This window comes from Bradysia coprophila, assembly GCF_014529535.1.
Source record: "Bradysia coprophila strain Holo2 chromosome IV unlocalized genomic scaffold, BU_Bcop_v1 contig_106, whole genome shotgun sequence".
NCBI lineage: Eukaryota > Metazoa > Arthropoda > Insecta > Diptera > Sciaridae > Bradysia > Bradysia coprophila.
In genome coordinates this window covers 1,361,743-1,388,838 of record NW_023503372.1, presented here as the reverse complement: position 1 = coordinate 1,388,838, position 27,096 = coordinate 1,361,743, and the positions used below count along the sequence as shown (strand labels likewise).

At 35.4% G+C, this 27,096-nt stretch overlaps 2 protein-coding genes across 2 annotated transcripts; one reads left to right on the top strand and one right to left on the bottom strand.

The window, feature by feature from the left end:
• Positions 1-784: 784 nt before the first annotated feature.
• Positions 785-2,817, bottom strand: LOC119070702. Its single transcript, XM_037175154.1, has 3 exons — positions 2,654-2,817; positions 2,521-2,589; positions 785-2,457 (listed from the first exon to the last, which is right to left on the bottom strand). The coding sequence occupies exons 1-3, from the start codon at positions 2,763-2,765 to the stop codon at positions 785-787; spliced, it is 1,854 nt and encodes a 617-aa protein (XP_037031049.1). The 5' UTR covers positions 2,766-2,817.
• A 4,365-nt stretch (positions 2,818-7,182) lies between these two features.
• Positions 7,183-8,041, top strand: LOC119070799 (chromobox protein homolog 1-like). The gene is made up of 4 exons (XM_037175281.1): positions 7,183-7,304; positions 7,423-7,509; positions 7,575-7,758; positions 7,818-8,041. Exons 1-4 carry the CDS (start codon positions 7,302-7,304, stop codon positions 7,967-7,969), a joined length of 426 nt encoding a protein of 141 aa, XP_037031176.1. The 5' UTR covers positions 7,183-7,301; the 3' UTR covers positions 7,970-8,041.
• Positions 8,042-27,096: the final 19,055 nt, after the last annotated feature.

Sequence of the window (27,096 nt, the reverse complement as noted above, 5' to 3'; positions counted from 1 at the left end):
TTCATAATGTTAAAACCAATTGAAGATAATCAAAAAATCAGGAGAAGGTCTGAAGATGCTTACCTGCTTTATAGTGGTAATCTTTCGATTTGTGCAACACATTGGACTCATGAACTTCGTAGCCGTCGGATGATTTGCTCCATTTCCGTATTACTGTCGCGGCAACATTGCGGACGCCTAAGTCGACACCAGAAACACTCAAATCTTCCATATTGGTGATGTTCGTCAAAGCGGAGACAATTGCTGGATCGGTTCTGGTTGAAACAGAAAATCATTTTGTGAGTATTTCGGCGATTTCATAGACTAAATGTGGTAAACTTACTTTATGGTCTTTGCGTTATCATCATCATCATCATCATCATCGTCTTCCGATTCAGACTCTGAATCTGAATCAATCACATCGTGTTTCCGTTTCCTATTGCTTGCCATTTCGAGAATTTCAGCTTTGGTGAGTTCTTTTTCTTTCCGTAGCTTGCAATATTGGATTGACACGTCGCTGCCGTTGGTCGTAATCCTTCCTCCAAATTTCTTCGTTGCCGTTTCCATTTTCTGAATGTTGAACAGGAAATACCAGAACGGATTCGTGGTTTTTCTATTTGGATCGTCGTCGATTTGGAGTTCCAAAAATTCGGCCTGATTCAGGATAGCCTTGAATTGTGGAAGGTTTTTCAGGATGTCGAACAATGCTTTCGTGTCAATTGGAAAGTGCATAGTGTGGAAGCTGTTTTGTGGCACGACTATGAAATTAGGTAGCTTTGCATAATGTGTTGCCTCTGGATCGATTTCACGTTTCTTTTTCGTCCCACGTGTGGTAGATTTTGTTGTTGATATCCTTTCGATTCTCTTTGCCACATACGTCCTTCTTCTTTTTCCCATCTCGTAGCTTGAAAGCTAACCATTTCCTTATTCGTGAATATAAATGAGTGGTTATATTCGTTTTGAAATTGGTCGCAAATGTATCCACAATCGAGTTCCACGCATTTTGGGACGTTTCCGTGAAATACGTTTCCACATCGTACTTTCTGCAGAGATCGAAGAACGTATTGTGTTTAGCCGGTCGAGGTTTCTTTGCTTTAGCAGTATTTCTTTGAAATTGCTTAAATTCCAAAATCATTTCTTTCCAATTGAACTCTTCTTCGAATATACGATCGATTTCGTTGCCGTTTTCTGGGTCGCTGATTGTGTTGTAGACGTCGAAGTAAACGAGGCTGGAAAACAAAATTGCCAGTTTGGACAATTCTACAGCCTGTTTGTTCATTATATCGAACACTTTCGTCGCAACTTCCGTCTTTTCCGTCGCTAGTGGTTCCAGTACTCTTTGCTTCTTAATTATCGTTTCACCGTCGATAATTAAAGGACGCAGTTTTTGCTTGACCGTAGTGATGTCGAATCTGTTGTTTGCATTCTGTATTCGTCGCCAATTGTTCGTGTCCGTCTCGATGGGTTTTTGCAAAGTTTCTTCGTGAGTCTTCTTGACGTGATTCTTTAGATTGAGGAACGTTGAATAATTGACGTTACAAGTGGCAAATGGACACGTAAATCGGCGTATCGATTTATCGAAAACGTTTCCGAGAAAAATGATTTCTTCGAGTTGCGTTTGTATCACGGCCCGGTTTCCATTTTCATCGTCGTCTTTTCTTTGCTGAGCTTTCGATGCCTTTGACCGTTTCGTTGACGTTGACCGTTTCGTAGTTGCTTCATCAGCATCACCAGCCTCATCAGCACTGTCTTGCTGCGTTTTCGTTACCTTTGACCGCTTCGATGCCTTTGACCGTTTTGTTGACGTTGACCGTTTCGTAGTTTCTTGATCAGCATCACCAGCCTCATCTGCACTGTCTTGCTGCGTTTTCGTTGCCTTTGACCGTTTCGATGCCTTTGACCGTTTCGTTGACGTTGACCGTTTCGTAGTTGCTTCAACAGCATCACTAGCCTCATCAGTGGATGCAGCACGTTTACGGTTGGACTGAACTGGCGTCTGCTTCACTTCAGGTTTCGTTGAAGTGGAGTGAGCCTTTTTGCTCGGTCGTTTCCGTTGCATCTGTTTTAGTTGCGCAATAGTTGCTTCTCCATCCGTGTCCCATTCGGATCCGTATTCCATAGGGGGAGGCGACTGTCGAATGGGTAATGGATGTGCCACTTCTTGCGTACTACCTGTTCGACCGCTACCAATGATGCTGGACGTGGTATTTCGGTGAGAGGTAATATTGATGGCTGGATTAGATGCAGCTGTAGCATTACTTGGCGATGAGGAGCGATCTTTTGTCGTTGCAATTAGGAGAGCGGCATTTATGGCAGCACTACTGACGGGTGGTTTCTTCGGAGCTGCAGCCACATTCGGAAGCTTCGGCGGCGAATCTAGAACGTTAACGTTAACGTTGCTACTGACGGGTGGTTTCTTCGGAATGACGTTCTTTCGTCGGCCTACTGCAGCCACATTCGGAAGCTTTGGCGGCGAATCTAGAATGTTAAATGGTTTTTGTTAGTTTTCGGATTTGCATTATCAAGATTATTTCCAATTACTGTAAACTTTTTTCGTTGACACGAAATCATCGTCTGAATCTTTGCCGTTACCGTTACCGTTGCTTTGACCTGATAAGAAAAAGTTACGAATTTTTAGCAATTTCAATTGCACATTGTGAACAGATTTTCTTACCTCGTTTCTTCGGTTTTTTATTGCCTTTTTGCTGGCGTTGATGTTGCCATTTTCTTTGCCGTTTCTCAATGTCTGTGTCCGAGTCCGAACTTAATTCCTTTGTGTTTTTCATGTTAATTTATTTCTGTAAACATAGACACAATTATTAAATTAAGCGATGAATTTGAGGTTTATTGTTTAGGCTATAGTTTTTTGCCTAACATTTTTGGCTGGCTGTTTTTTATGCCTTTTTTTATACGGCTACAGTATTTTGCCGATAATTTCTTCTTTTTTTTTTTTTTTGCTTTTTTATTAGTTTTTTCATTATATTGATGTTATATTCAATATTCAGTTTCAAATTTTCCAAACTTTTACAAAGTATCAATTAGATCAATGACTTAATTCACTTTTGCCGAAAAATTGACAATTATTGTTAATTTAAAGCCAATAGAAAATCTATGGCACAATGTTTTAGATACTTTGTAAAAGTTGAAGACTGTAAGAAACTGAATATGATCACTTCACAAACACTTTTTCACACTTAGTCGAGACTTTCAACTGCCTTAACATGTAATAATTGTTTTTTTTACGAAACCAGTCATCACTAGTTTGGTAAATAACTATTGTGTCACCGAGAATTGAAATACGACGGATTTCCACGTCGATAACTAGATTGAAAAGTGCACAATAAGTGATTGTTTATAATGAAAATTAAGATTTTTGTGCATTTGCCTACTTCAATTCTCGGTTGACACAAAACATGATGTGTTATACGTCCACGAACCAATTTTCGGTCGTCAAAAGACTTTGGTCAACAGTAGAACACAACATACTATTGTTACATGCTAATGCACTACTCAAATGCTGTGACATTATACGGAATTTCATATTTTTTTGATTTTAACTGTAATAATCCGAATTTATAAGTTATAAGTCAGTCACTTATAAGTTATAAGTCACATTGTTATAAGTCATAAGTTATAAGTCGACTACTTATAAAGTAAAAGTTATAAGTTCATAAGTTTATAGGTCAAAAGTTTACAAGTCGTAAGTTTATAAGTTATATGTCCCAAAGTGTGATGCATTTATAAGTGATTAGTAAGACAAAATTTAAAGTTCAAATACATCATTTTAATTTTTGCGCTAATTGAAAACGTAACAGATTTTGGTAGGTAACTTGACCAATGTTAGTGTTAATAAAAAAAATTGTCGCAGAAGACATGTGATTGACGCCATGTTGTCAAAATAAATTCTGGACCTGACATACAAACTGAGTATACCACGTGACATCCCAAGTATACAGCTTTAAGGTATACAACTCCAACCAATACTCTCTCTAGCAAACAAACCCTCAATTCTCTGTGTCAAATACACACATTATTTCTTTGTATTTTACAAACACAGTTTTACATTTTGACTGACTACGCTGTAGTTTACATGTAAATTCCATAGATTACTTGATTCTTTTACCACCTTAATGAAAGTAGTTTGTTGGGCAGAAGTACACTAACATGATTGTACATTGGCAAAGTTACCTACCAAAATCTGTTACGTTTTTAATTGGTTTCTTCCTCCAAGCAACGGTTAAGCCGAACAAAATGACATGTCTATCCATAGAACCATAACCACAACTTATTTTTCTTTGTTATTTTGACAATTGCATTGTTAATAGTGTTGAGGTTATGATTATATGAATGACAGTTTGATATTTCATTTCACCTATTAGCGCGCAAAAATTAAAAATTTAGAGATGTATTCGAAATTTATATTTTGATTTTTGTCTCACTAATAGAAGGTTTGCGCACTGTGACATATCTCACTTATAACTTATAATTATAAGTCATGTTCCCATATACAACACATGTAAACATGACTTATAATTATAAGTTATAAGTGAGATATGTCACAGTGCGCAAACTCTCTAATCACTTATAAACGCATCACACTTTGGAACGTATTAACTTATAAACTTACGACCTATAAACTTTTACTTTATAAGTAGTCGACTGATAACTTATGACTTATAGCCATGTGACTTATAACTTATAAGTGACTGACCTATAACTGAAATCGATTGCGTCACGAATACTTTTTCACACTAGAAAATGCGTTAAATTTGGGATGAATGTGGATTACGCGCTCGAACCATATAGATGGCGAAATTAGCTACAACATTCACCACAAATTTTTGTCACATTTTGTATGGAATTAGATGTTTGGACGCCGATTCTTGAAACTTTAAGAATTCGTAACTTGACAAAAAGTATTGGATGACGTGATTTGTTTTTGTTTTTATCAATGCATTTTATCAAATTTATGCTTACCTTCTTTGACCATATTCAATCCTAATTCCCTGAATCGCTAACAATAAAGTGACAAATGAACCATCCAGTCAATGGAACGTTAAATGAAATAAATTTTACTCGATCAAAATGTGTGTACTGTTCATTTATGGAATGATTTGGTTTTGTCTTATTATTGTTAGCGATACGCCTAACGCTATCACTATAAGGTAATGTAGGAGGTACGATGTTCAATTCAATATTATTTACAAATGAAAGCTACACACGTTCGTATTCCGTTTTTGTTTCAGTGTGAAGCTAAAACTTGAAATCAGTTCACTATGAACTACTGAAACTGAGACTGAATTTAGAAATTGGAAAAAAAAAATTGAAGGCAGTACCTCCTACTTCTTTTACCTTGCCTAGCATACCCTACAGGTAAATTGCATTTGATTTAGCAATGTCAATATGTTCCATTACCACACACTAATGAAACATATTTACATCACCAAATCGAATGCAATTTACATCCCTAATACCCTAATGTATGCATGGCATACATGGAATTTGCTAAATGGGGAAAACTGTAATGTGCATGTTTCCCTGCCCTGCTCTGCTTCCACCTAAAGGCGGTGGAAACTTCAGAATTGGTTTCCTGAAACCAATGATTTGAGATATGGCAGCCTCCACCGTAACGGTAGCCAAGGTTAAAAACCTTGACCATTGTTCCGCCGGTGCAGGTGGAGGGGAGCTAGTGGTCGCCCTAAAGATCGGTCGGGTGCACATTTAGGCCATGAGTTTAAAAGGGAATGAAAAAGAGTTGGGGGGGTAACTAAAAGGAATGAGGCGGTTAATCTCTTAGACTAACACCGTTGGCGCATACCTTCATCATGTCGGGTATGCACATGGAAGGGAAAATCAATCTTAATTCAAAAACATTGTTCTCGTTGTGATCAGTTACCGTAAGGAAAAATTGAAGACAACGAGAACAAAGTTTTTGAATTAAAATTGATTTTCCATTCGAAATGTGAAAATATAAATCGAAGAAATTCTCAAATAGAATTTTTTGGAACGCGTCGAAAATGGCCGATTGAAACGAAAAATTTCTTCTTTTTTTTTAAACCGTTGTCTTCGATTCATATTTTCACAATTTTGCAATAAATTCACTGAATTCAATGAATTTATTGCAAAAATTCGTTCGCCAGACCTGAAAAAGAAAAGAAAAATTAAATTAAAACTTGATACAAACCTCCGATCGTATTTGATGTTCTATGATGTTCTTTGATGTTTGACAAATCAATATGAAATGGCCGAGTCACCTACAAAAGTTGCTAAAAAAACATTCGAAGAGTGCAGGGTTGCATCAATAATTTCGATTATGAAATCGAATCAAACGCTACTGGCTGAGTACATGTACATGTTAGAAGAGAAATTTAGAATCCAGAGAGATGCAATCATTTTTGATTGTAACTAGTTAACTACAATAAGACTTTGTTTATCGGAAATATAATGTTCGACGACATATTATTCACTATATTCACTATTCACTATTCACTATATAACCGAAAAATTAATTAATGATATCTTTGATCAGGCATCAAACATTTTCTGTGTGTGTAGAATGAAACTAAGGCGCGCACACACACAGCCACAAAATAATATTATACAGCGCTAACTATTCCACGCACAGTCGAGTAATTTTTCAACATTACTTTCAGAAAATTATTTTCGATATCTTTTTAAAAGGCCTGGCCATAACGTGAATTCAGGTGATTCATGTAGGAACTTTGTGATTTTTGTATGAATTTTTTTAAATCTCTTTCTAACCAGTGCTGCACTGCTGAATAGAAATCAACAATAAATCTGTCGACAGAAAATAAGGTTATGATATAATGGAAGCGGTCGCTGTAGTAAATCACTTTTGACATTAATTTCAGATTATGTTATCTCTTCATCTACACAAGCTATAAGTAGAGAGAGAAAAACGTGTGCGAGTGTATTCCATACAATGACATAATATTATGTCATTGATTCCATATCACAGATACAACTTGGCTCCATCCAGTTGGAATAAACGAACAACAATAATCACATTGGATTAACGCCGAACCGATCAGTTCGATCAATATTTCAAACTTGATAATGAAGCAATAAAAAATTAGCGAATGAAGATCTAGTGGTCATTTCTCTGCCTCTGAAATCGAAAAAAAATAGTACCAGTAACGCCATCTAAGTTTGTCCTTTACAATCGGAGACGACAGATTCTTGACGTCATTTCGATGGAGCTTTGTTGACAGAATAGAATTACAGAACCTCAATTTGTGCTGCTGAAAAAAGTGAAACGAAATTACACACATACTCCGACTCCCTCAATTGATCATAGAAACATGGTAATTGCAAATTGTCTTAAGAATCTACGTCTAGTCAACCAATAAAACAGTTTTTATTAAATGGCAAACGAGCTTTTGCACCGGGGCCAACATTCCTGATATTTTCATTCGATTACAGCGTGACAAGCGAAAGAGAAATCACTCAAAAACAGCGGGCTGTTCGGAGTTCAAGAAAATCATAGGCCATCGAACAAGAGGCGAAAGGGTAAGCCAATCACCGAAAGTTTATTTTGTCCTGGAAATCAAAAGTTAATTTGCCAAATTTCCCAGACGTATTACAAGGTGCAATGGGAAGGGCAACAATTGCACACATGGGAATTGGAAAAAAACCTGGATGCTGACAAAGTTGCCGAATACAAACGAAAAACAGCTTCTGGTGAACAATCTCCTCCAGAAACGAAAGAAAAACCGAGGATTGGCTTTCAACGTGGTCTGGAGCCGAAACGCATTGTTGGTAATGAGAAGCGTACAATTTCGTTCCAATTCGACCAAATTCTAAACAGTTGCTTTCAGGTATGTACGAAGTGGGTGAGACCAATGCACTTATGTTCAAAATTGAATGGAACGGATGCAAGACACGTGATTTGGTTACTGTGGACGAGGCGAAGGAGAAATGTCCACAACTTGTGATCGAATTCTATGAGAAACGGATCTCTTGGGTCTGAACGTACATCAACGACTGTTGTGGCATTCGCATTGCCCTTTACTCATTTTATTTTTGAATTTATGAACTTGTCCTAGAAGAGAAATGAACTAATTTTGTGTCAATCAATTGTTGGCTTCATTCGTGATGCAGATGAAGATTAGGCTGACTGTAAGCGAGTAAGTATTGACAGTGATTTAGGACGTTTCTAGGAAATGTTTACAAACAATTCGATCAATTCGTTCAACATATTTCCGTGCGGAATAGTATCCGTTGGACAACGGCAGTCACAGAGAACGGACGTGTTTATGCGTTGCTCTCTAAAAGTGTTTCTTTTGTGTGGCTGTGTGTGAATTCATTTTCGATTTTGTCTAATTTCTGTGCCAACTTTTACGGCTTTGGTGTTTTTATTTTGCTGTAATGTTTAAATGGTGAAATTATTTTAAAGGTTTTATTAACGAAGTCAAAGTGTTGTTCTCGTAGGTCATTTTCTCTTTGATCAATAAAGTCGTTCTCGCCTCATTGTGCGATATCAACAATTGTGTTATTTCCTTTGTTATTTAACATGTGCTTCGTGGCGTCGGTTTACGGATTAACAATCGACTCTACCAGAAGCTAATGCTAAATTACGTGCTCGATTAATGTACGAAAATGACACATTGCCGTATGGCATCTGGCAGTCAATTTTAGTGCAGGTAAGGTACAAACGCTTCGGGTTCTCATTTGACACCCCAAAACCACATAGCAAATTTTTACAAATTTGCTGTGGTACAATCCCAAGATACAGAAACTATCTTGTACTCCAAAATGACCGCGAGGTTTAACAGATCTATTGATTGATACGTTGTATGGATGTCAAGGGATATGACGAAATACGAATCATTCAAACGCTACAACCTGCAACGCCAGAACGAGTTCAGTCACATGGTGGCATGGCGATTTATACGAAGAGGCAACTCATGGCCTATGGTGATTAGACACTTGCTATTACCTAAAACTAATAGCCGTAACCGTAACAAAGTCGGAAATATCAAAAAACCCAACATTCGCTTTCTCCATAAAAGAAACCATATCGACATAATGTCAATAGTAGAAAGAGCTACAACATGACAATGTTGATAGCGCCATCTTTGGGAAAATGTACAGGTCAATTAGTGATGGTTGTGGTATTCGCATACCACCCACGGCTTGGAGAATTCACAACGTATGGGACGTTAACACACGGTCGATTTGTGAACAATCTAAGTCGGGAGAGATATGATGTAAAATCACAGTCCATATGATCAAGAGACTTGTACAATAGCACAACAGGCCCATCTGAGGCTTAGGTGCTGGGCTTACACCCTCCCATCTAATCTAATCTAATCAGTATCCGCTATTCATAACATACATTTCGAGAGTTGTCGCTTCATCTACGGATCTTATATCCCTGATATTAATTCCCTTGACTGTAAGTCATGGGTTTTACAAAAACAAATACACCGTAGTAGGTAACAAGTTCACTATGATTAAAAATGTATGGAAATGTGATGAAAAAACGTTAAATATAACAATTTTGTGCTCTTTGTTAACACGATTACTTGAGTAAATCTCACTCAACCGATTTTCGAAAACTTTTTTTTTTTTTCGACGAAGTTATGAAATCCTCAGGTCACATTAGAATATGGGCGGTATCGGTTCAACCATCTGGTGGTAGTTCTCGAAAGAAGCCTTTTCTGTTCTTTGTTAACACGATAACTGGAGCAAAGTTCAACCGATTTTCAAAAACTTTTTTTTATTCAACGAAGTATTGGAATCCTCAGGTCAAGTTCCAAAATAGGCGGTATCGGTTCAACCATCTGGTGGTAGTTCTCGAAAGAAGCTTTTTCTGCTTTTTGTTAATACAACAACTGAACTGGAGCAAAGTTCAACCGATTTAAAAAAAATGTTTGGTGGAGAATGGAATTAATTCCTGAGGCTAGGTTCTAAGATAGATTATGTTGGTCTAACGAACAAGCTGATGTTGCTAACAGAATTTTTGAATCTATTTCAATAGTATTTTTCTTGTTATGTGACTTTTCCTTATAAACAAAACCGAATAAATAGAACAAAAATTAGCGAGGGTGAAGTTTGCGGCCAGAGCGAAGCGAGTGTATTACAACAAGCATAAAAGATATACACACATTGTGCGTTGTGCGTATCATGCGTATTTGATTACGAAATGTTATTTTTTTTCGCTTCTTATTCTTGAAAAATTAATTATAGAACGCATTTAAGCAAAAATATGAGTGTCTGCGATGTAAAATAATGTGTAGTCAGTTGGTGGAATTAATTTGAAATTGACTTGGATCAGCGCGAACCTTTACTATCATCAGCATACGCAGCCGTTTCGTTTATAAATATTATTTTCAAAAATTTTATAATTCTAAGTAACAACGACAAAAGAATGAGTTTACGAATAAAGAACAAAAAATTCTAAGTTTTGTTAGAATGTTTCTAATAAGAGCTAGAGGCTGATATAACTTCAAAGAATTAGATCTTTACACAAGACTTTTCCATATAAACAATTGCTGGGTGACTGCATTTCAGTGGATCATTTTAATATTGTTCATGAGTATATAATATAATTATCGGGCGGGATATTTTCACGCTGTCATGATATCATAATATATCGTTTGCATATTCAATCAGATATATATTTGGAATTGTTTTGAGAACACGAGTAATTAAAGGGATGTGCAAAGATTAATCTCGTTTAAAATAGGTACGTCAGATATTTCCTGTCATTACATTGATTTATGGTTAAAATATTGTTGCGCTACACATATATATATGTACACTAAATGAATCTGTAAGAAGCCGGGAATATAAAAATGATGGCAATAATTATCGATTCAATAGCAAAAGCGTTGCAATGTTTGACTGCGAGCGATGTTGATGGAAAAAATTTTAAAATTCATAGCCGCTATGTGTTAAATGCGCGATAAATGTGTTATGGACATGGTTGACGATGTTATCGTTCAGTGTGTTCCGTTTTACAGACTATACGGAGGAACGGCCTACTTCCGAAGCATCAGCACATAAATTTAAATCAAAAAGATCATTGCTGCATGAAAACACATGCAAACATATAATAAACATTTACAAGGTTTCACTTGTGTATGGTATCACATTTGCACCATGTTTACTTCAGATAATGTCTCAATTCTTGACTGTTACCACTTCTTGAAAGTCTCTCATGATTGACCTAATTGACCATTAGACTGTAGTAAAGCCTAGAGATAATGATAACCTCTCATCTGTTGTTGATAACAACGACGCAATAAAAATGCCAGATATTAGTCAGACATCTGTTATAAAGTAAAATGAATCTGACAACAAATGAAGTAAAAGATTTTGTGTCAAATATGTATACAGTGCAAGCAAAAGAAGCAACAGATTGCACGTGAATATAATTCGGAGATTAACTGTTTTTATTTTTATTTGACTTAAGCGGTTTGTTATCGTACTTTGACTAGATTTACTGCCTGTAGTTATGAACTTACAATCTGAATTTTTCCTTATATTTAATTATTAATTTTGCGTTGATTGACATCCTACTGTAATATGTCCTTTAAAAGGCCTTACTCATATTATGATATAAATAAACTAAACTAAACTAACTAAAAAAACTTACCCATTGTTGGTACTAGATCCAAATGTCGATCAATCTGGTTCATTCGTTCATTCACCACTAGTTCCAAGTCATATCAAAACTCGTTACTTGTTGAAACGAATCGATTGACACTAACGATCCACGTTTATTGTATATAGGTTTGTGTGGGTAAACACCGCATCCTGTAGTTCTCACTTCCCCATTACCACTAGACATGCAAAAAGATCTTTCAAATTTTGTTGTCTTTGCTACTGTCGCCATATTCTGATGAGATATGACATTTGTCTCTCAGTTTAAACAGTGAAAGTGGTAGTACTACTAGCTGTCAGAAGTGGTAACACTACTGTTAACGAAGTAGAGATACTAATAACTAAAGAAGTAATTATACTAGTAACTGTTAAGGAAATAGTGGTAACGAAGACGTGGTACTGCTAATTGTTAACACTAACTGCTAAAGAAGCTGTAGTACCACTCACTGTAAAATAAGTAGTGGTATTATGATCAGTTAAGAAAGTAGTAGTAGTAGTAGTAGGAATGGTAGTACCAATTGTTAAAGAAGTAGTGGTACTACTAACTGTTAAAGAGTGATAGTACTATTAACTGTTAAAGAAGAAAATGAAAAAAAAAATTGCACCCAAAAAACACTTCCAGCACGAGTCAGTGTGCTTATTTAAGACAAAACGACTCTACTTATTTAAATGACGATGCTGATAATATGTTGCATTCTCATCAACGTTTGTAATGATGATATAAAAATTGCAAATAACCACATATTGACGTTACCTGTCAATTTAATAATATTGCAAAAATATTTCATAATTTTGCATTCGGCTTGCAGCAACTCTACCAACAAGTTCAAAAACCACCTAGAGAAATAATCCATGCAAAAATAATCACTTTAATTCGTTTTGCAGACTTCTTTATGTAGGTTTGATACCTAACACGCAATTATGTGCTTAACAACATTTCGTAATTGCATATTCATGAAAATTGTTTTAAAAGAAGAAAGAACGCAAGAGCGAAAAAAAACCAACAGAATAATAACGAACGTCCCAAGTCCAAGCCGTGATGCTCTCCTTTTTCCAAGCAATTTATCATAATTACATGAGCGGTAAGTATACATTATACATGCATCAAAAAAAACCTCTTCAACAACAATAAATCATCTTTGCCTTGCGGAATTATGATTGTTCATTACTTATACTGGTACTTAAGACTAACTGAGCCTCGTTTAGTCGTGAGATAACCTATTTTATTGTATATTATATCTTGTGGTTCTCTGACAATTATGTGATTGGCTAATGCTGGATGAAGTTTGGCGACGGTAAAATCTGTATCCTTCTGTACAACAAATACCGATACTATAATCAGAAGGAATTTCGTATCATTAAGTGAAGAACTGGATGACGTGTCACATTAGCGACTTATACGAAAAATGGAATTTTATTGATTTAGCTTAAAATCGTAAATCTATTCGAAACAAAGTCAAATTAAAGAACTTTAATTTTTCTTATAATTCGCTAAAATTTGTCAGGTACTGTTCATACATCATATAGTTTAAGATATATGTTAAAACTAATGAAGTAAAAGATTGAGCTTCACAAGATGTAAAAGTTTCACTGTTTCGCGCCAATATAATCAAAATTGGCAAACTCTTTCAATTACTCATAAATTGATAGAAATACCTGGCGTTTGAACGAACCGCGATTAGGTGTATCCAACCATCATCAGTCGAATGTAACAACAATCTGTGAAGTATTTTGACCGTATATAATACGCTTTTAGCTCAATATTCCTTTATTATCTTTCGCCTTTTATTATAAAAAAAAGGGAACAATGTTTTTGTGTGTGCGGGGATGGCTGTAATATATTATGAGCACCGACCACAAAATGAAAAAGCACTGACTTTTATAAAATTAAGACAGAAGAGATAAATACGACATAAATCTCTTCCTACAGAGTGTTTTCAAAATGCATGCAAACCAGTAAACGAACACAATTTTTTCGTGCTTTTAATCAGATAATTATTTTCATACTTTATTACACTGTGGCTGCGTAGCGTAAGAGATTTTTTTTCTGGTTATGGGAGGTTTATATTCGCGTTATTTAAGTTTAATGAAGCTGCTTGATAAGCTTTTTGATTGCTTTTGGTGTGTTTTTATGCTCGTTGGATTAATTTAATTTCTTTTTGTTGATGGTTTCAAAGGATTGTCTGGCATTTTGAAATAATTTTAAATTTTTATTGCCATTGTTTTGGCGGGCTCATGCAATTAAATATAAATTATACGGCGATATTAAATACGACGTTTAGAGCGTTTAACAGGAAAAACACCATATTTAGTATGAGCAACATTTCTTTTTTTGATTGAATTGATAGAAATGAGTAAATCATTAGACCCATTCAAATAAATTGACCTTCGACTTCGATAGGTAAATCCACTCAGCAGGTCCGTCTGATCATTTTATGGATTTTTTTAAATTTTAAACTATAATTTAGTATTGCCATGCTGCCCTAAAATTTTTTGAAAATTTCGCCGTTTTCGGTCCAAGTTCAGTGTTAACATAGAAAGCATAAAACCACAAAAAGTTGGGTCCAAATGATAATCACTTGACTTCCCAGATTTTTTACAAGAAAAGATCAAAACTAATAAATATTATTCACCAGTGTCCAAATGTTGACCAGTTGGTGATTGTGATCCTAAGCGGAAGGCGCGGATCATAATCCAATTCGTCAAAAGAAACATTTGGACGTAGGTGCATATCATTTTCTTTTTGTCGATGCTAAGATAAACACAAACTTCCTCTCCGAGCTGATGCATAATGTTAGACATACAACACAGAGACATATAAAATAGTATGTTGTGTTACAAGTATTGTAATGTTGATGTTTTCAGCACTAGGAAAATTGGGTCGTGTGCTGAAAAAATCTCATTACAATACGTGTAACACATCATGCTTTGTGCCAACCGAGAATTGAAATAGACAAATGCACAAAAATTCAGAATTTTCATTGTAAACAATCACTCTTCGAATTTGATCGATCACGTTGCTTTGCATTTTTTTAAAACGAATGCTGTAATAACTCATACGAATTTCATTTCAACACTGGTTTGAGTGTTGTAATAAGCCATGAAAACGGGTGTTGTAATTTTGGACATTTCAATCTAGTTATCGATATTGAAATCCGTCGTATTTCAATTCTCGGTGGCACAAAATATTTTTTAGCTCGTGACTGAGTACCAAAGTTCGTCGATGGTGATTGGAAGACTTTTCTCTCGCAATAAAATCTAAATACCATGAAAATGTGCAAAAATGTAAATTAAAAGTTAAATATGCAAAGTAGGCACAACATATCTTTTTAATAAATAAGGATTGGCTTACCTAGTTTGTGTATATTACGTAGGTGGAAGCACGGGGTTTCGAACATTTAGTTTTTTCATGTTGCAGATATTGCAGTGTCAAATTCTGTCCAAGATGTGACATATTTGCAAGGTATTGGCCTTTTTCACAAAGTATAATCAGCGTAACCTTCGTAAAAAGAATCTTGAATCTGACAAGAGCACGTGTGCCAACGTGTAAAAAACAAATGTTCAAAACCCCCTGCTGAACCGTGGCGATCCTCTTGTCAAACGGACAGTACATAAACAAATTCCATCATTTATTCACGCCGTAAGTGTGCCTAAAATTTGAATTTTAAGTGAACGATTCGATGAAAAAGTGAACCGAAAAATACGTTTCAACGCTTCATTGTATGAAAACAACGCTACGTTAGAAAGAACTCCGCACTTTCCATTTTGAATTTCGACCACACTTATGGCGTGAATTGAGATTAACTTCATCCACACAACTGAAAACAACCTTAGTCATCTGTTATCGACACCGAAGATAAAAATTAGCAACGGAGACGCAGCCTAGGTTATATGGTCTTATGTAGATGTTGTTTTAATCAAACTAATGAAGTAGAAGTAGATGCGAATCTGCTAAAATTTACTTAGATCAAATGAAGTAACAGATTTGATAATATTCTGCGAACGGTTCATTTGCCTACTTAGTAAGTAAATGTTTTCAGAAGTAGAATATAGTGTTGGGTTCCCACCAGATTGCAGTACTTAGTACATACGGAAGTCAAAAACCCTAAAAATCTATTGAACAAGCGCATCACATCTTACCTCATTGAGATATTAAATTAAGTGCTAGTTAAATGTTGACTGAGGTGTAAAAATTGAAGACATGTCATTTAATTTCATAAAGACAAATCTGAACCTGACCGAACCTGAATCTGACTTATTTAAACGTAACTGGTCAGGTTTCAGGTTTACCTGAACTTTCCACTACCCTTTTGCGTCACGTAATTTATGAATCGCTCCTAAGAAAGCTCTCTGCCTATTATTTGTAAAATTTAATGAAATTTCTGAAATTTAACGTATCTTAACGAAATTTAACGTAACTTAACAAAATTTAACGTAACTTAACGAAATTCAACGTAACTTAACGAAATTTAACGTAACTTAACGAAATTTAACGTAACTTAACGAAATTTAACGTAACTTAACGAAATTTTGCGAAAGAAACTTAGTGACATATTTCTGGCCAAGACACTCTTAAAATCGATTTTTTACCATGAAGCCATGACGGCTCATTTTTGGCCAAATGGAGAAAAATATAGATCTGGTTGTGTTCTACATTTTTAGGTCTTTTTTCCATAGGAAAAAAAGACCTATTGTGGGCACTTCATCTGTCCGTCCGTCCGTCTGTCCGTCCGTCCGTCTGTCCGTCCGTCCGTCCGTCCGTCCGTCTGTCCGTCCGTCCGTCTGTCCGTCCGTCCGTCCGTCCGTCTGTCCGTCCGTCCGTCCGTCTGTCCGTCCGTCCGTCTGTGTCACAAATAAAATGTGATTGATAAAAGTTCAAATTGCAATGCTACTATGAACAAACCAACACCAGGCAAATCAATTATTATTTGTTATCTGGTAACCAATCGCTCATAGCAGACATTGCAATTTGAAAGTTTGGTAGTTGTTGGTAGTTGGACCCCCAAAATATTTAGCAGCAGAGATGTTTACCGTTTGAGAGCTACGCACCGAATGACGAAATTATTCTGCCTGCTTGCCTATTTATAACTCAACAATTTGGTAGTTGACTACCACGTTGGTAAATTGCAATGCTACTATGAGCAAACCAACACCAGGCAAATCAATTATTATTTGTTATCTGGTAACCGATCGTTCATAGCAGACATTGCAATTTGGTAGTTGTTGGTAGTTAGACCCCCAAACTATACAGCAGCAAAGATGTTTCTTACTCGAGAGACGCACACCGACTGACGAAATTATTCGGCCTGCTGGTCTATTTATAAATCGAGTATTTGGTAGTTGACTACCAAAGTGGTAGTTGAATGACTACCAAAGTGGTAGTTGACTGACTACCAAAGTGGTAGTTGACTGACTACCAAAGTGGTAGTTGACTGACTACCAAAGTGGTAGTTGACTGACTACCAAAGTGGTAGTTGACTGACTACCAAAGTGGTAGTTGACTGACTACCAAAGTGGTAGTTGACTGACTACCAAAGTGGTAGTTGACTACCAAAGTGGTAGTTGACTACCAAAGTGGTAGTTGACTACCAACATGGTAGTTGACTAATACGGATGTTGTAGATATGTTTACTGTTTGATAGCTGCACACCGACTGATGAAATTAATCGGCTTGCTTGCCTATTTATAATTCCAAAATTTGGTAGTTGAATACCAAAGTGGTACTTGAATGAGTACCAAGCTAGTAGTAAACAGAAATTGAAAAAAAAATGAAAAAAGACCTCACCAGGCTTCAGCCGGTCTATTCTTGTTCTCCATTTGACCAAAAAAGAGCCATCATGGCTTCATGGTAAAAAATCGATTTGACGAATTTCTTGGCCAGAAATATGTCACTAAGTTTTATGATTCAGATATTTTGTGAATATATTAACGAAATTCCAATTTAAAAAATTTTACAAATGGTAGTCTTCTTGATAATTTTTTTTAATAATTGAAGACCAACCGTTCTAAGAATGCTGCAAGTCTCCGAATCAACAGGAACAGACAAAGTGAAGTCAATTTTCACATAAACGAAATGTTACCACTCATTCATAAAAATCGTTTTTCGTATTCCCCAATTAACTCAAAAATACAACTCGTAAAATATTTGTCCTTCGGATGGTGTTCAATTGTAGATTTTAATGTATCACATCAAGTCTTTGCGTTGAGTTGTATTTACGCGAAAAAAAACGCACCATTGTAGCACCTAATTATTCTTCATTCTCTGCATGATAGTAGCCTAATGCTGTATAAATATTATTCCAAAATGTAATATTAATTGAAAGTGAAATTGCAAAATAACAACTTCATCCATCAAAGTCAGTTTCTTGTGTAAACCGTCATTCTGTTATGATGAATTAGTTTCAAGCAATATTTTTAATTGAATTCATTTGCATATCATTTCATAAAAAAAAAAATTAACAGGCTTGTCACAAGTTATTAGCAATTAAAACTGTAAATTATAATTTATGACTTGTCGTTGGAGGTAACAAAATGTATTTTAATTTAGTTTATTCGAATTTGACATTATAATGAATACGATAGAGATACAGTCGATGTGTTATAATGTGCAGTTGAGCGTATAATAAAACCACTGTCGAACCTGACCTATCTGTGCATGTTCAATTTTCTACAACATATCGCTGTCTACATTTTACGGGTAGGTAGTGAAATATAGATGAGAACATATATGAATGCTCGAAGATAGTAATTATTTGTGATCATTGAGACGGGTACTTCGTGTTCAATTAGATGCCACTTTTAAAATTCATTTGTTTGTTATTTTAACGAGACGTAAGTGCATTTGTAAAACTACCAGTGCAGTAGAAAATGTCGATTTTCGGCTTGTTGAAAAAAAAAAAATCGATCGATGCTCTATCCAGTCAAATGGTAATTCTATAGCTCACAGCCCAGTAACTGAAATTCTTAGAAATTCTTAGGGTTAAGTCACAAAGTAACTCATCCGAGTTTCAGATGACAATAATATCCTCAGTCGATTTTCTTTTGCTTTTCAAGGATTTTTTAGTCAATTTCAGAAGATTTTTAAGCAATTTCACAGAAATTTTTCTGGGGATCTTCTTATCAAAGGATTTTCTTTCGAGTGCACAGGGATTATCAGTTCATCGATTCTCTGTTTTCAAAAATTGGTAGACGAACCAGGACCTTTACCCCCTACGAATTTGTAGTTCCGAAGAATTTATTATTCTATCTCACCCGTATATCTCGAAAAATATATGATTAAACTAATAAGCTACTACTAACGGAAGGGAGGACTCAGTGGTTACGTAATCACATTCCACCGAAACCCGGATTCCGAGTAAGAATATCGCTTTGGTACCGCCCTACGGTTTTGCTCAAGCTTCATATAATTTGGATAATTTGAGTGTTTGTGGTGTCTGCAACGATGTACCCACTAATTACACTCATTTGTTTGTATTTGTCTAGCCTATATTTAGGCGAGATATCAACTAACACTTAACTTGTCTCAGCAGGAAGTATTACATACTTTGAGGCGTGGTTTCAAATTATTGGCAGTAAACGGCTGTAAGTGAGGTATCTAAGCAAACAAATTTAATGAAAGCTAAAAGATTTTGAAACTTTAAACATAAGAAGTAATAGATTTCGTAATTCTGACGTCATGAAACGTTCGTAGTCTGTTAAAACTTCAACTGATGGCATAAAATGTATGTAAACTTTACGAAGGCAAATTCCCTCCAACAGTCCCTGACTATGACAGTAATTGTTTAATGGATGCATAAACCAACAAGAATTTGCGTTAATTTCCTCTTCCCAGAATTGCATGTCAACATTGCATTTGGTTTCGCTTTTTTGCTGCCCGGCGACGACGACGATCAATTAACGACATAGTCTCTCGTTTATGGAATTATATCCGCATATACAATTACCGTTAATTATTAGGTGTTGAAATACGATATCAAAATATGAAGCTGCCAGCTATAATAAATGTTCTTCTCTTAGATGAGCACGTCTATTTGTGCTTATTGTGTTATAAATGACTTTACTTTTCTATCAGTCAAAAGTGATTGATCGCAGCAGATGTGGAAAGAATACGTGAGTTGTTATGGTGTGTTATTTGCCCGTTGCTGGAGATATATATTCCTTATTCAGACAGAGAATGTTGTAAGAAAAGTGTGAACGAAAAATAAAATAAAATGAAAAAAAAAATGCACAGAAAGTCAAACCAACATCCGTGAATGTATATAAATATATGTGTAAGAACTAACAACACAGCGAACACATACACATCCTAATGCCTTTCCACCATAATAAAGAAGAGCAAATGTTTAGTTTCGAAAAGATTAATTGCTCACATATTTCACTCAGCTACTTTTAGACAGTTATATTGGTTATTTAACACTTTTTACAAACTGCGAAAAGACATCTTGGTCGTGCTAGTTTTTCATCAGCATGGATAAACGATTTTTTACGCCCGCTGACAAATTGAAGAAAATTTGTTTTTCCTTTTCATTTTCTTAATATTGTTTGCGCTCAGATGAAATGAAATATTTTTTTTTTACTTTTGTCTGTACAAAAATAGATTTATTATCCCGAGCCGAAATGGAAACTCGCATATGATTGATCTGGTTGAATTTGTCTTATTTTTCAGGTAGAAATATTTGCGCTCTTTGAACATTTGCGCTTATTGTGGATACGGTCGGTAAGTCAATTCCTTTTCCCCCTATCCCCCTTTCGAGATAACGAACATAATTTAAATTTAAATAAATTACCCGGGTAATATTTTCATCGGCAGAAAAATAAAAAGTTTTTGTTCTCAAAAATCATTGAACATTCTTCAATCCTTAATTCCGTTCACATCAAATTTTTTTTTCAATTTCACAAAATGCAATTCACGAAGCAATCAAGAATTTACATGAATATATAAAAAAGCAGCCTTCGGGCAACAAATCACCAACAAGAAACGAAATGTATACAACATAATTTGTAAGCCGAAAAACTCGTTGCAGTAGGTACGATTATTTATACCAGCAGTGTTTTGATTCATAAATAAAATTATCATTTATCATATTCTCAAAATAATTATGAACTTACCGCCCACATTTCAGATTTTTTTTTTTTATATTTATTTCGTTATGTTTTATTCGAAATAATTTATTCGCAACTGGCACGACAGTTAAATTTAGTATATTTTGATTAAGCATGCATGCCTCGTATACAACACACCGAGACCACATTTTCAGGTAATTAACAGTAATACTGAATTTAATAACTGACGACGAGGTCGAGAACACTGGATACCTTTTTTTTTAAATTGATTACTTGACAGTAAGCTGCAAATGTTAATTGATCTGTAGCACGTGGGGAATGTAAAATAATGCTAGTCAAGTTCAGAATATTATTTACGACTCGACCATCATTTTAGATAACTACAGTAAACATAAGTGAAATTAAGATATGAATTTGTTTCAGCTGTTTTTCAGCTGATTCACTCACCCAAACAAAGCAGCTCATCCGTTTTTATACGGTTTCACCAATACCATGCGCGGGCTTGTAACTATTTCACCCGTTTAAAGACGTAGAAGCATTTTTGCTTTGTATGAGTTTGAAAAACAACTGGAACACATTCATGTGTAAATTGCACTGACGTCGACTAAAGCACTGCGCCGTTCAGCCGATGGACAGTTGGCGGCTAAAACGTAGCCGACACCCTTTGGCGGCCGGCTAGTATGATATTTATGGCGGCTAGCCGGCTCAGCCGGCTGAATAACAAAATTAAAATACAGTAGAAGAAAAGTGAATACCGTTAGGTTTACTGATTTGGGACTAGTTTTGGATTTCAAATGATTCCACACAAAATGTGTTTAACAAAAGAGGACCTAGATCAATTTCATTTCAGCTGGCGATCGCGTGCCTACCAAAAATTCCGAATATGAAATATTAGTCCTTTATTGGTTAAACAAATTTTGTGTGGAATCATTTGAAATCCACAATGAGTCCCAAATCAAAATACCTGACGATATTCACTTTTGTTCTCCTGTATTGCTACAATCGAATCAAATCTCATAGAAGTACGCAAGTCAGAAGTCAGTTACAGAGATATTTGTTTCATATGGATTAGGCGAAACCGCTTCCATTCAAAAAAGGAATCAAACATTCAACAAACGCTTTAGCTGTTTAAGCTGATCTCACTCGTACTACAACAACAACACGCGCACGTTTTGCCATTTCACATGTAGTACATTCATGACTTTATTGTACTGCCCTCTACCAGTCCACAGGTGCGTACACAATTTTGTAAGCCAACGAAAAAAATTGCTGCAAAATTCTCCCAAACTGTATTAAAACCAAAACTTTCGCAAGCCATCTTCTGCCGCCGATTTTTCGGTATCGGCGGCGGTTCCGGCTGATGTGCTTTTTCGGCGGCGGTCTCGGCGTGGCTGAACGGCGCAGTGCTCTAACGTCGACTGTAATTTGAATGTAAACATTTCTCTGATAAAAACAATGGTACGTGCGTCAAAAAGAGTACTTTTTATGGTTCAATAATATCTTTCAGCACCCTCAGCAGATATAATATTACATTCCTGCTGTAACGAAACATTCACGAGAAGTGTACATATACGAGTGTTTGCACGAGGATCACTTATATACTTCATAATATCAGTAAGGTATTTCATCGCAGTGGAAACGATTTCGATCTTATCTCAAGAAAGAACCGTTTAATAATGGAAGAAAGTTTAGAATTTTCTGAAAATGTCACAGAACGATTATCAGGTTCCGGTTCCGGTTGTTCTTCTATCATGAACTATTTTTAGAAAAACATTTTCCAATATTTTCCTTAATTTTTTCAAAAACGCGATTTTTTTGAAATTTTGGTAAAATGCTGTAAAATATGGAAAAATGTCTTCCCTCTCTTTCGTTCATCGGGCAAAATTTTACTTTAGGGGACAATTCGCGATCGGTATTTCTTTTGTTCCAATAGATCGAGTATGACCCACTGATGTCATAAATGAAAGAATTAGGCCGCGGAAAGCAACTTTAATTTTGTCATTTTGTATAAGGAAAATTTAGTTCAACAAGTCAAAAAGTTATGTCTCTTCTATTTTGTACAAGGAAAATGGAAAAATGGAAGTTGCTTTCCGCAGCCTAATTCATTCATTTATGACATCAGTGGGTCATACTCGACCTATAGGATCAAGAAAAATTCCGATCGTGATGTGTCCTCCAAAGTAAAATAAAATATTAGCTAGACGAATAGTCGTCTGTCTACGACATCGACGACGAAACTATGCAATGAAACTGGGTTAATATTCTCATTAACAAATGAAGTAAAAGATTTGGTACCGACCACTCGATACGTTAAACAAAAGAAGGGACAGAAATGACAACAAATGAACTGGAAAATCTGTCAAATGTAAGTCGTCAGATACATTTATAAATTCACTCCACCACTCCACACGCAATTCATAAAAATTTCACAAATAAAATAGTATCCATCCTGGATCAGAAAACTAAATCTAATTTCATATGTGGTTTCCAATTAACATTTCATCATAACCACAGCACATACAAACATACTCAAAATAAAGATCTGATTTGAGTGTTAAGACGCCCGTAAAGCCACTTGAAGCTTCGTTTTTCGTCTAATGACAAGGGTAATCTAATTTCGTTAAAATTAACAGGCATCAGCTCCATCAACAAGCAAATGCTGCAAAGAAAAACAGCGACATGGAAATCATCATTCATACCCCCCAAATAACTCAAGCAAATTAATAACCATCCATCCCAAGATCCAACGTCAAATATAATGATCCATCGAAACCAGAAAAAGAGACATAAAAAGCAATATTGATGAGCAAATTTCCGTTTCTCGTTGTTGCCTGTGTGCTGTGCATGTACATACACATATATAGCACGTTGTAACCTATTTTCCAATCACCATAATAAATATCTACACCAACAGTAACGGTGTAACATTAGCTTAATTTTTTGATTAAAATTACACCTCGGCATAAATAATCTAATAAACGCTATAATCTTCTGTTATCAATCTAATTTTGTGCACATCACTTCATATAACCCTCGTCTTATACGTTTCAGACGTGAAGCAATATTTATGCTGAACATACTCGGTATTATGGGAGAGTTTTAGACACACAAGCAAAGTCATAATATAGATTTTATACATGGTACATGGACCGAAAAGAGGGATACATTTTCGACGTTACATTTATACCCACACACATACTTTGCTTCCATATTTATACGTTTCGAAGAGGGTTGGAGTCATGATGATTGATTGTGGAAGTGCAAATCTTTAATGACACTGATTTGTGCCAAAGATTTATTTCCTAGGTTAAATATGTCACTTGGCTGTTCGTAATTTATGTACTAGGTACTAGAAGTAATAGTTTTGTTGTTTATTAGAATTTTGATTGAGTATTTTCATGATTAATGAACACATCTAGTCGGATATGGATATTGGCTTATTAGTGTCGGAGGAGGCTTTCTGATCAGACCATTAAAATCTCGATTAAAATCGAAAAATTGGATTCAATAATGTAATGGATTTGAGATGTAGATTAGGACAATAAATGTTCTAATAATTTTGGGTTTCGTTAGACAGACATGACATGGATGCTAATTAGATAATCAAAGATTATAGTTTGTAACTAATATTCCGTTTCGATTTGTTATCAGATAAGAGTGGCGAGCTGTGTTACGATTTCTTTGAGCATGAGTTTCGTGGGCAGTTACAAAGTGAAAATAGTTTTAAAATTGTCAAATCTGTTACTTCCATTGTTCAATCTATTTTGTACAGTTTGATACAAAATCTTTTACTTCAGTGGTTTTATTGAACTATTTACTGCATATGAGAACCGTAAGCAGAGCTTAGCGCTTTATTTTGTGGTCGTCGACAGAATCAGATGATAACACATGCCCTTGTTATACTAGTTAATGCTTTTTCGTCTTGTCATCGACTTAATTACTCTTTTTACAGAATTTTGGTATCCAAAAATCGGTGCGAGTTCACCTTTTACGTAGTTGAAAAATGCGTTGTTTTAGCACCGTGTGTCCGAGCCCCCACACCGATAGCCAAACTATCATTGTTCGTTAGAACAATCTATCATTGCCACAATTGAAGGTTTTTGAAACTGAAAATTTTGCGTATTGAAATAACACTATACATGCAATATGCAAAGCCTATTTTCAGGAATTTTTTTTAGAATTTAAATTCCTGAAAATTCTTAAAACTCTTTAGAGTGATTTTTGGAAAACCACTTCCTGAAATCGGACCCATTTCGTCTAGGATGGATATATTATAACCTAGTATGTGACTTCTTATTCTTACTATCTCTTTTCAAAAAGTTGGTACAAAATCTATTACTTCATTAGCTTAGTCTTACATTTAGTTATATAAGATCACTCTAGCTAGAGTTCACAGCTTATTTTTGTCGTCCCTGACAACAACAGCTAATGTAGCATTTATAGAAGGTAAAAACACAGTCCTCGTCATATCATGGACTGGACACTCCACCTTTCACATCACCTACCACTATATTTTGACAAGATGAGATGTTAGTCATAAGTAGATTCTGTTCATCATCACTCACAACCTTCATTCCTTCTCGGAATTCATTCAAAGCACAAAGGCATTCTTCAGCAAACGAATGTCTAATACTCGTACTCGCATACATTATTCAGTTAATTCAATCCATACCAAATATATTTCAATTTCCCCAGATGCCAATCAGATTATTATCAATCATTTTACGATTTAATATCACATTTGTCAAATTCTGATGGTTCATATCATCGAAACATATATTCAAACAGAGCATACCAATCCCATTTTATCAATATCCGCCATAACATGAAATATATTTCCATTTCCTGATGCGCTCGCATGCAGTCATTCAATTGATAGAGTCGTCAACTATGCCAGTGCCAACGTTGCACACAAAAAGCAATATAGGAGAGACGAGATATATATAGTACGGAAAATGTGTAATGCATATCTATGGATTTGCGGTATGAAAGTCAAATTTATTGCAATGTTATGTGAATGTCGGCAATATTTTGCTTATAAAATTGTGTGATGCAATCGAAAATTGGATTTTTCGGTGTGAAGAACTTTTAATCAATTTATTTGTCCCCAATATGTCGGGGCCGGTAGTGGTGATGTTTCTCTCTGTGTGTGTTTTTTTTATCGGAAAACATTAAATGGTTGGACGGTTGTTATGCAAATTTTTTAAGAAGAATTGATTGCATAACTGCAACGGCTTTTTCAATTAAAATTGTTCTTTGAATTTATTCAATGGGTGATTGTTCATCACTAGCAATAACAAATACCCCAACCATATTTTGAAGCAGGCAAAGGTTTTTGCATGTTTAGAAAATTGAAGCTCAACATGGACTTAAATGCATAGGATTGTTTGTGGGCTTTGGAGAGCTTTCAAAAGCTCTGAGCTTCGTTTGGATTCCATTGGAAAAGTGAAGTATTTCAGTAGAATACACAAGAAGCTTAAAGCTCTCAAAAGTTGCTTAATACTTAATCTGTACTGCACTGCCCGCATTCGAAATTTGTTATTGATTTTCTGAAATTTTCACGAATTGTTTAAAATTTCATAAATTTTCATGAAAATTAGAAACTCACCGCATTCGTGGGTGTCTTGACCTGTTTTTTCAAAACCTTTAATAAATCTTACAGAAATTCTCGATTAAAAATAAAAGTCTCAAAAGTTCGAAAAGAGACGTCTCACGGTCTCAAATCCTTTGTATTGTGAGACGTGAAACGTCTCTTTTCGAACCTTTGAGACTTTTATTTTTACTAGGGTTCATTTGCTTATTCAAAAAATCACAAAGTTTGGATTGGATATTTTCCAATCTTAAATTTTCATGTTTCTTTTAAACAGAAAAACTGATCCGTTAACGTCTAATTGGCGTGCACGGCAAGGCTCTATTGTAACTATTGGTTATTCACACCCGGTTGTAATTACCATCAACGGTAAATTATGTGTATCGCGGTATTCCCCCATATATTTCATAACAATCATAATTCTTCCGAAACCGTAATATACCGCCGAAGTATATCACAGTATAGTTGTAGCATATTTATATTGTGATCACTCTGTCAAAATGTCATTTACGTTATGATTAATAGGTTAACAAGCAGCAGGGGTATTTATATGTATTATAGTGTACACTGCACACACATTATATAAAATAACTGAGAATGAAATTGTTTCGCTTAATATGCTGCAAATTTCGGTTGGATGTTCATTTATTTTCCAATGACAACTGTTGTTCAAACGCTTTTGGAAATCTGGCGAAGAAATTTTCTATTGAAACATAATGCATAACCACTGCTGGGGTGAACGACGTGAACACGAATAAACGGAATATGAAATTTTAATGATTGCTTCAAGGTATTTGCTCTTTAGACAGTCGGCAAGCAGCCCGTACGTTCCC

Excerpts from the sequence above, each read along its gene's own strand:
- LOC119070702 (XM_037175154.1), bottom strand. The coding sequence starts at position 2,765 with ATGAAAAACACAAAGGAATTAAGTTCGGACTCGGACACAGACATTGAG. Across the intron at positions 2,590-2,653 it reads TAAAAAACCGAAGAAACGAG|GTCAAAGCAACGGTAACGGT; the intron begins GTAAGAAAATCT and ends TTTTCTTATCAG. Across the intron at positions 2,458-2,520 it reads GTCAACGAAAAAAGTTTACA|ATTCGCCGCCAAAGCTTCCG; the intron begins GTAATTGGAAAT and ends TTAACATTCTAG.
- LOC119070799 (XM_037175281.1), top strand. Across the intron at positions 7,510-7,574 it reads ATCGAACAAGAGGCGAAAGG|ACGTATTACAAGGTGCAATG; the intron begins GTAAGCCAATCA and ends CAAATTTCCCAG. Across the intron at positions 7,759-7,817 it reads GGAGCCGAAACGCATTGTTG|GTATGTACGAAGTGGGTGAG; the intron begins GTAATGAGAAGC and ends AGTTGCTTTCAG.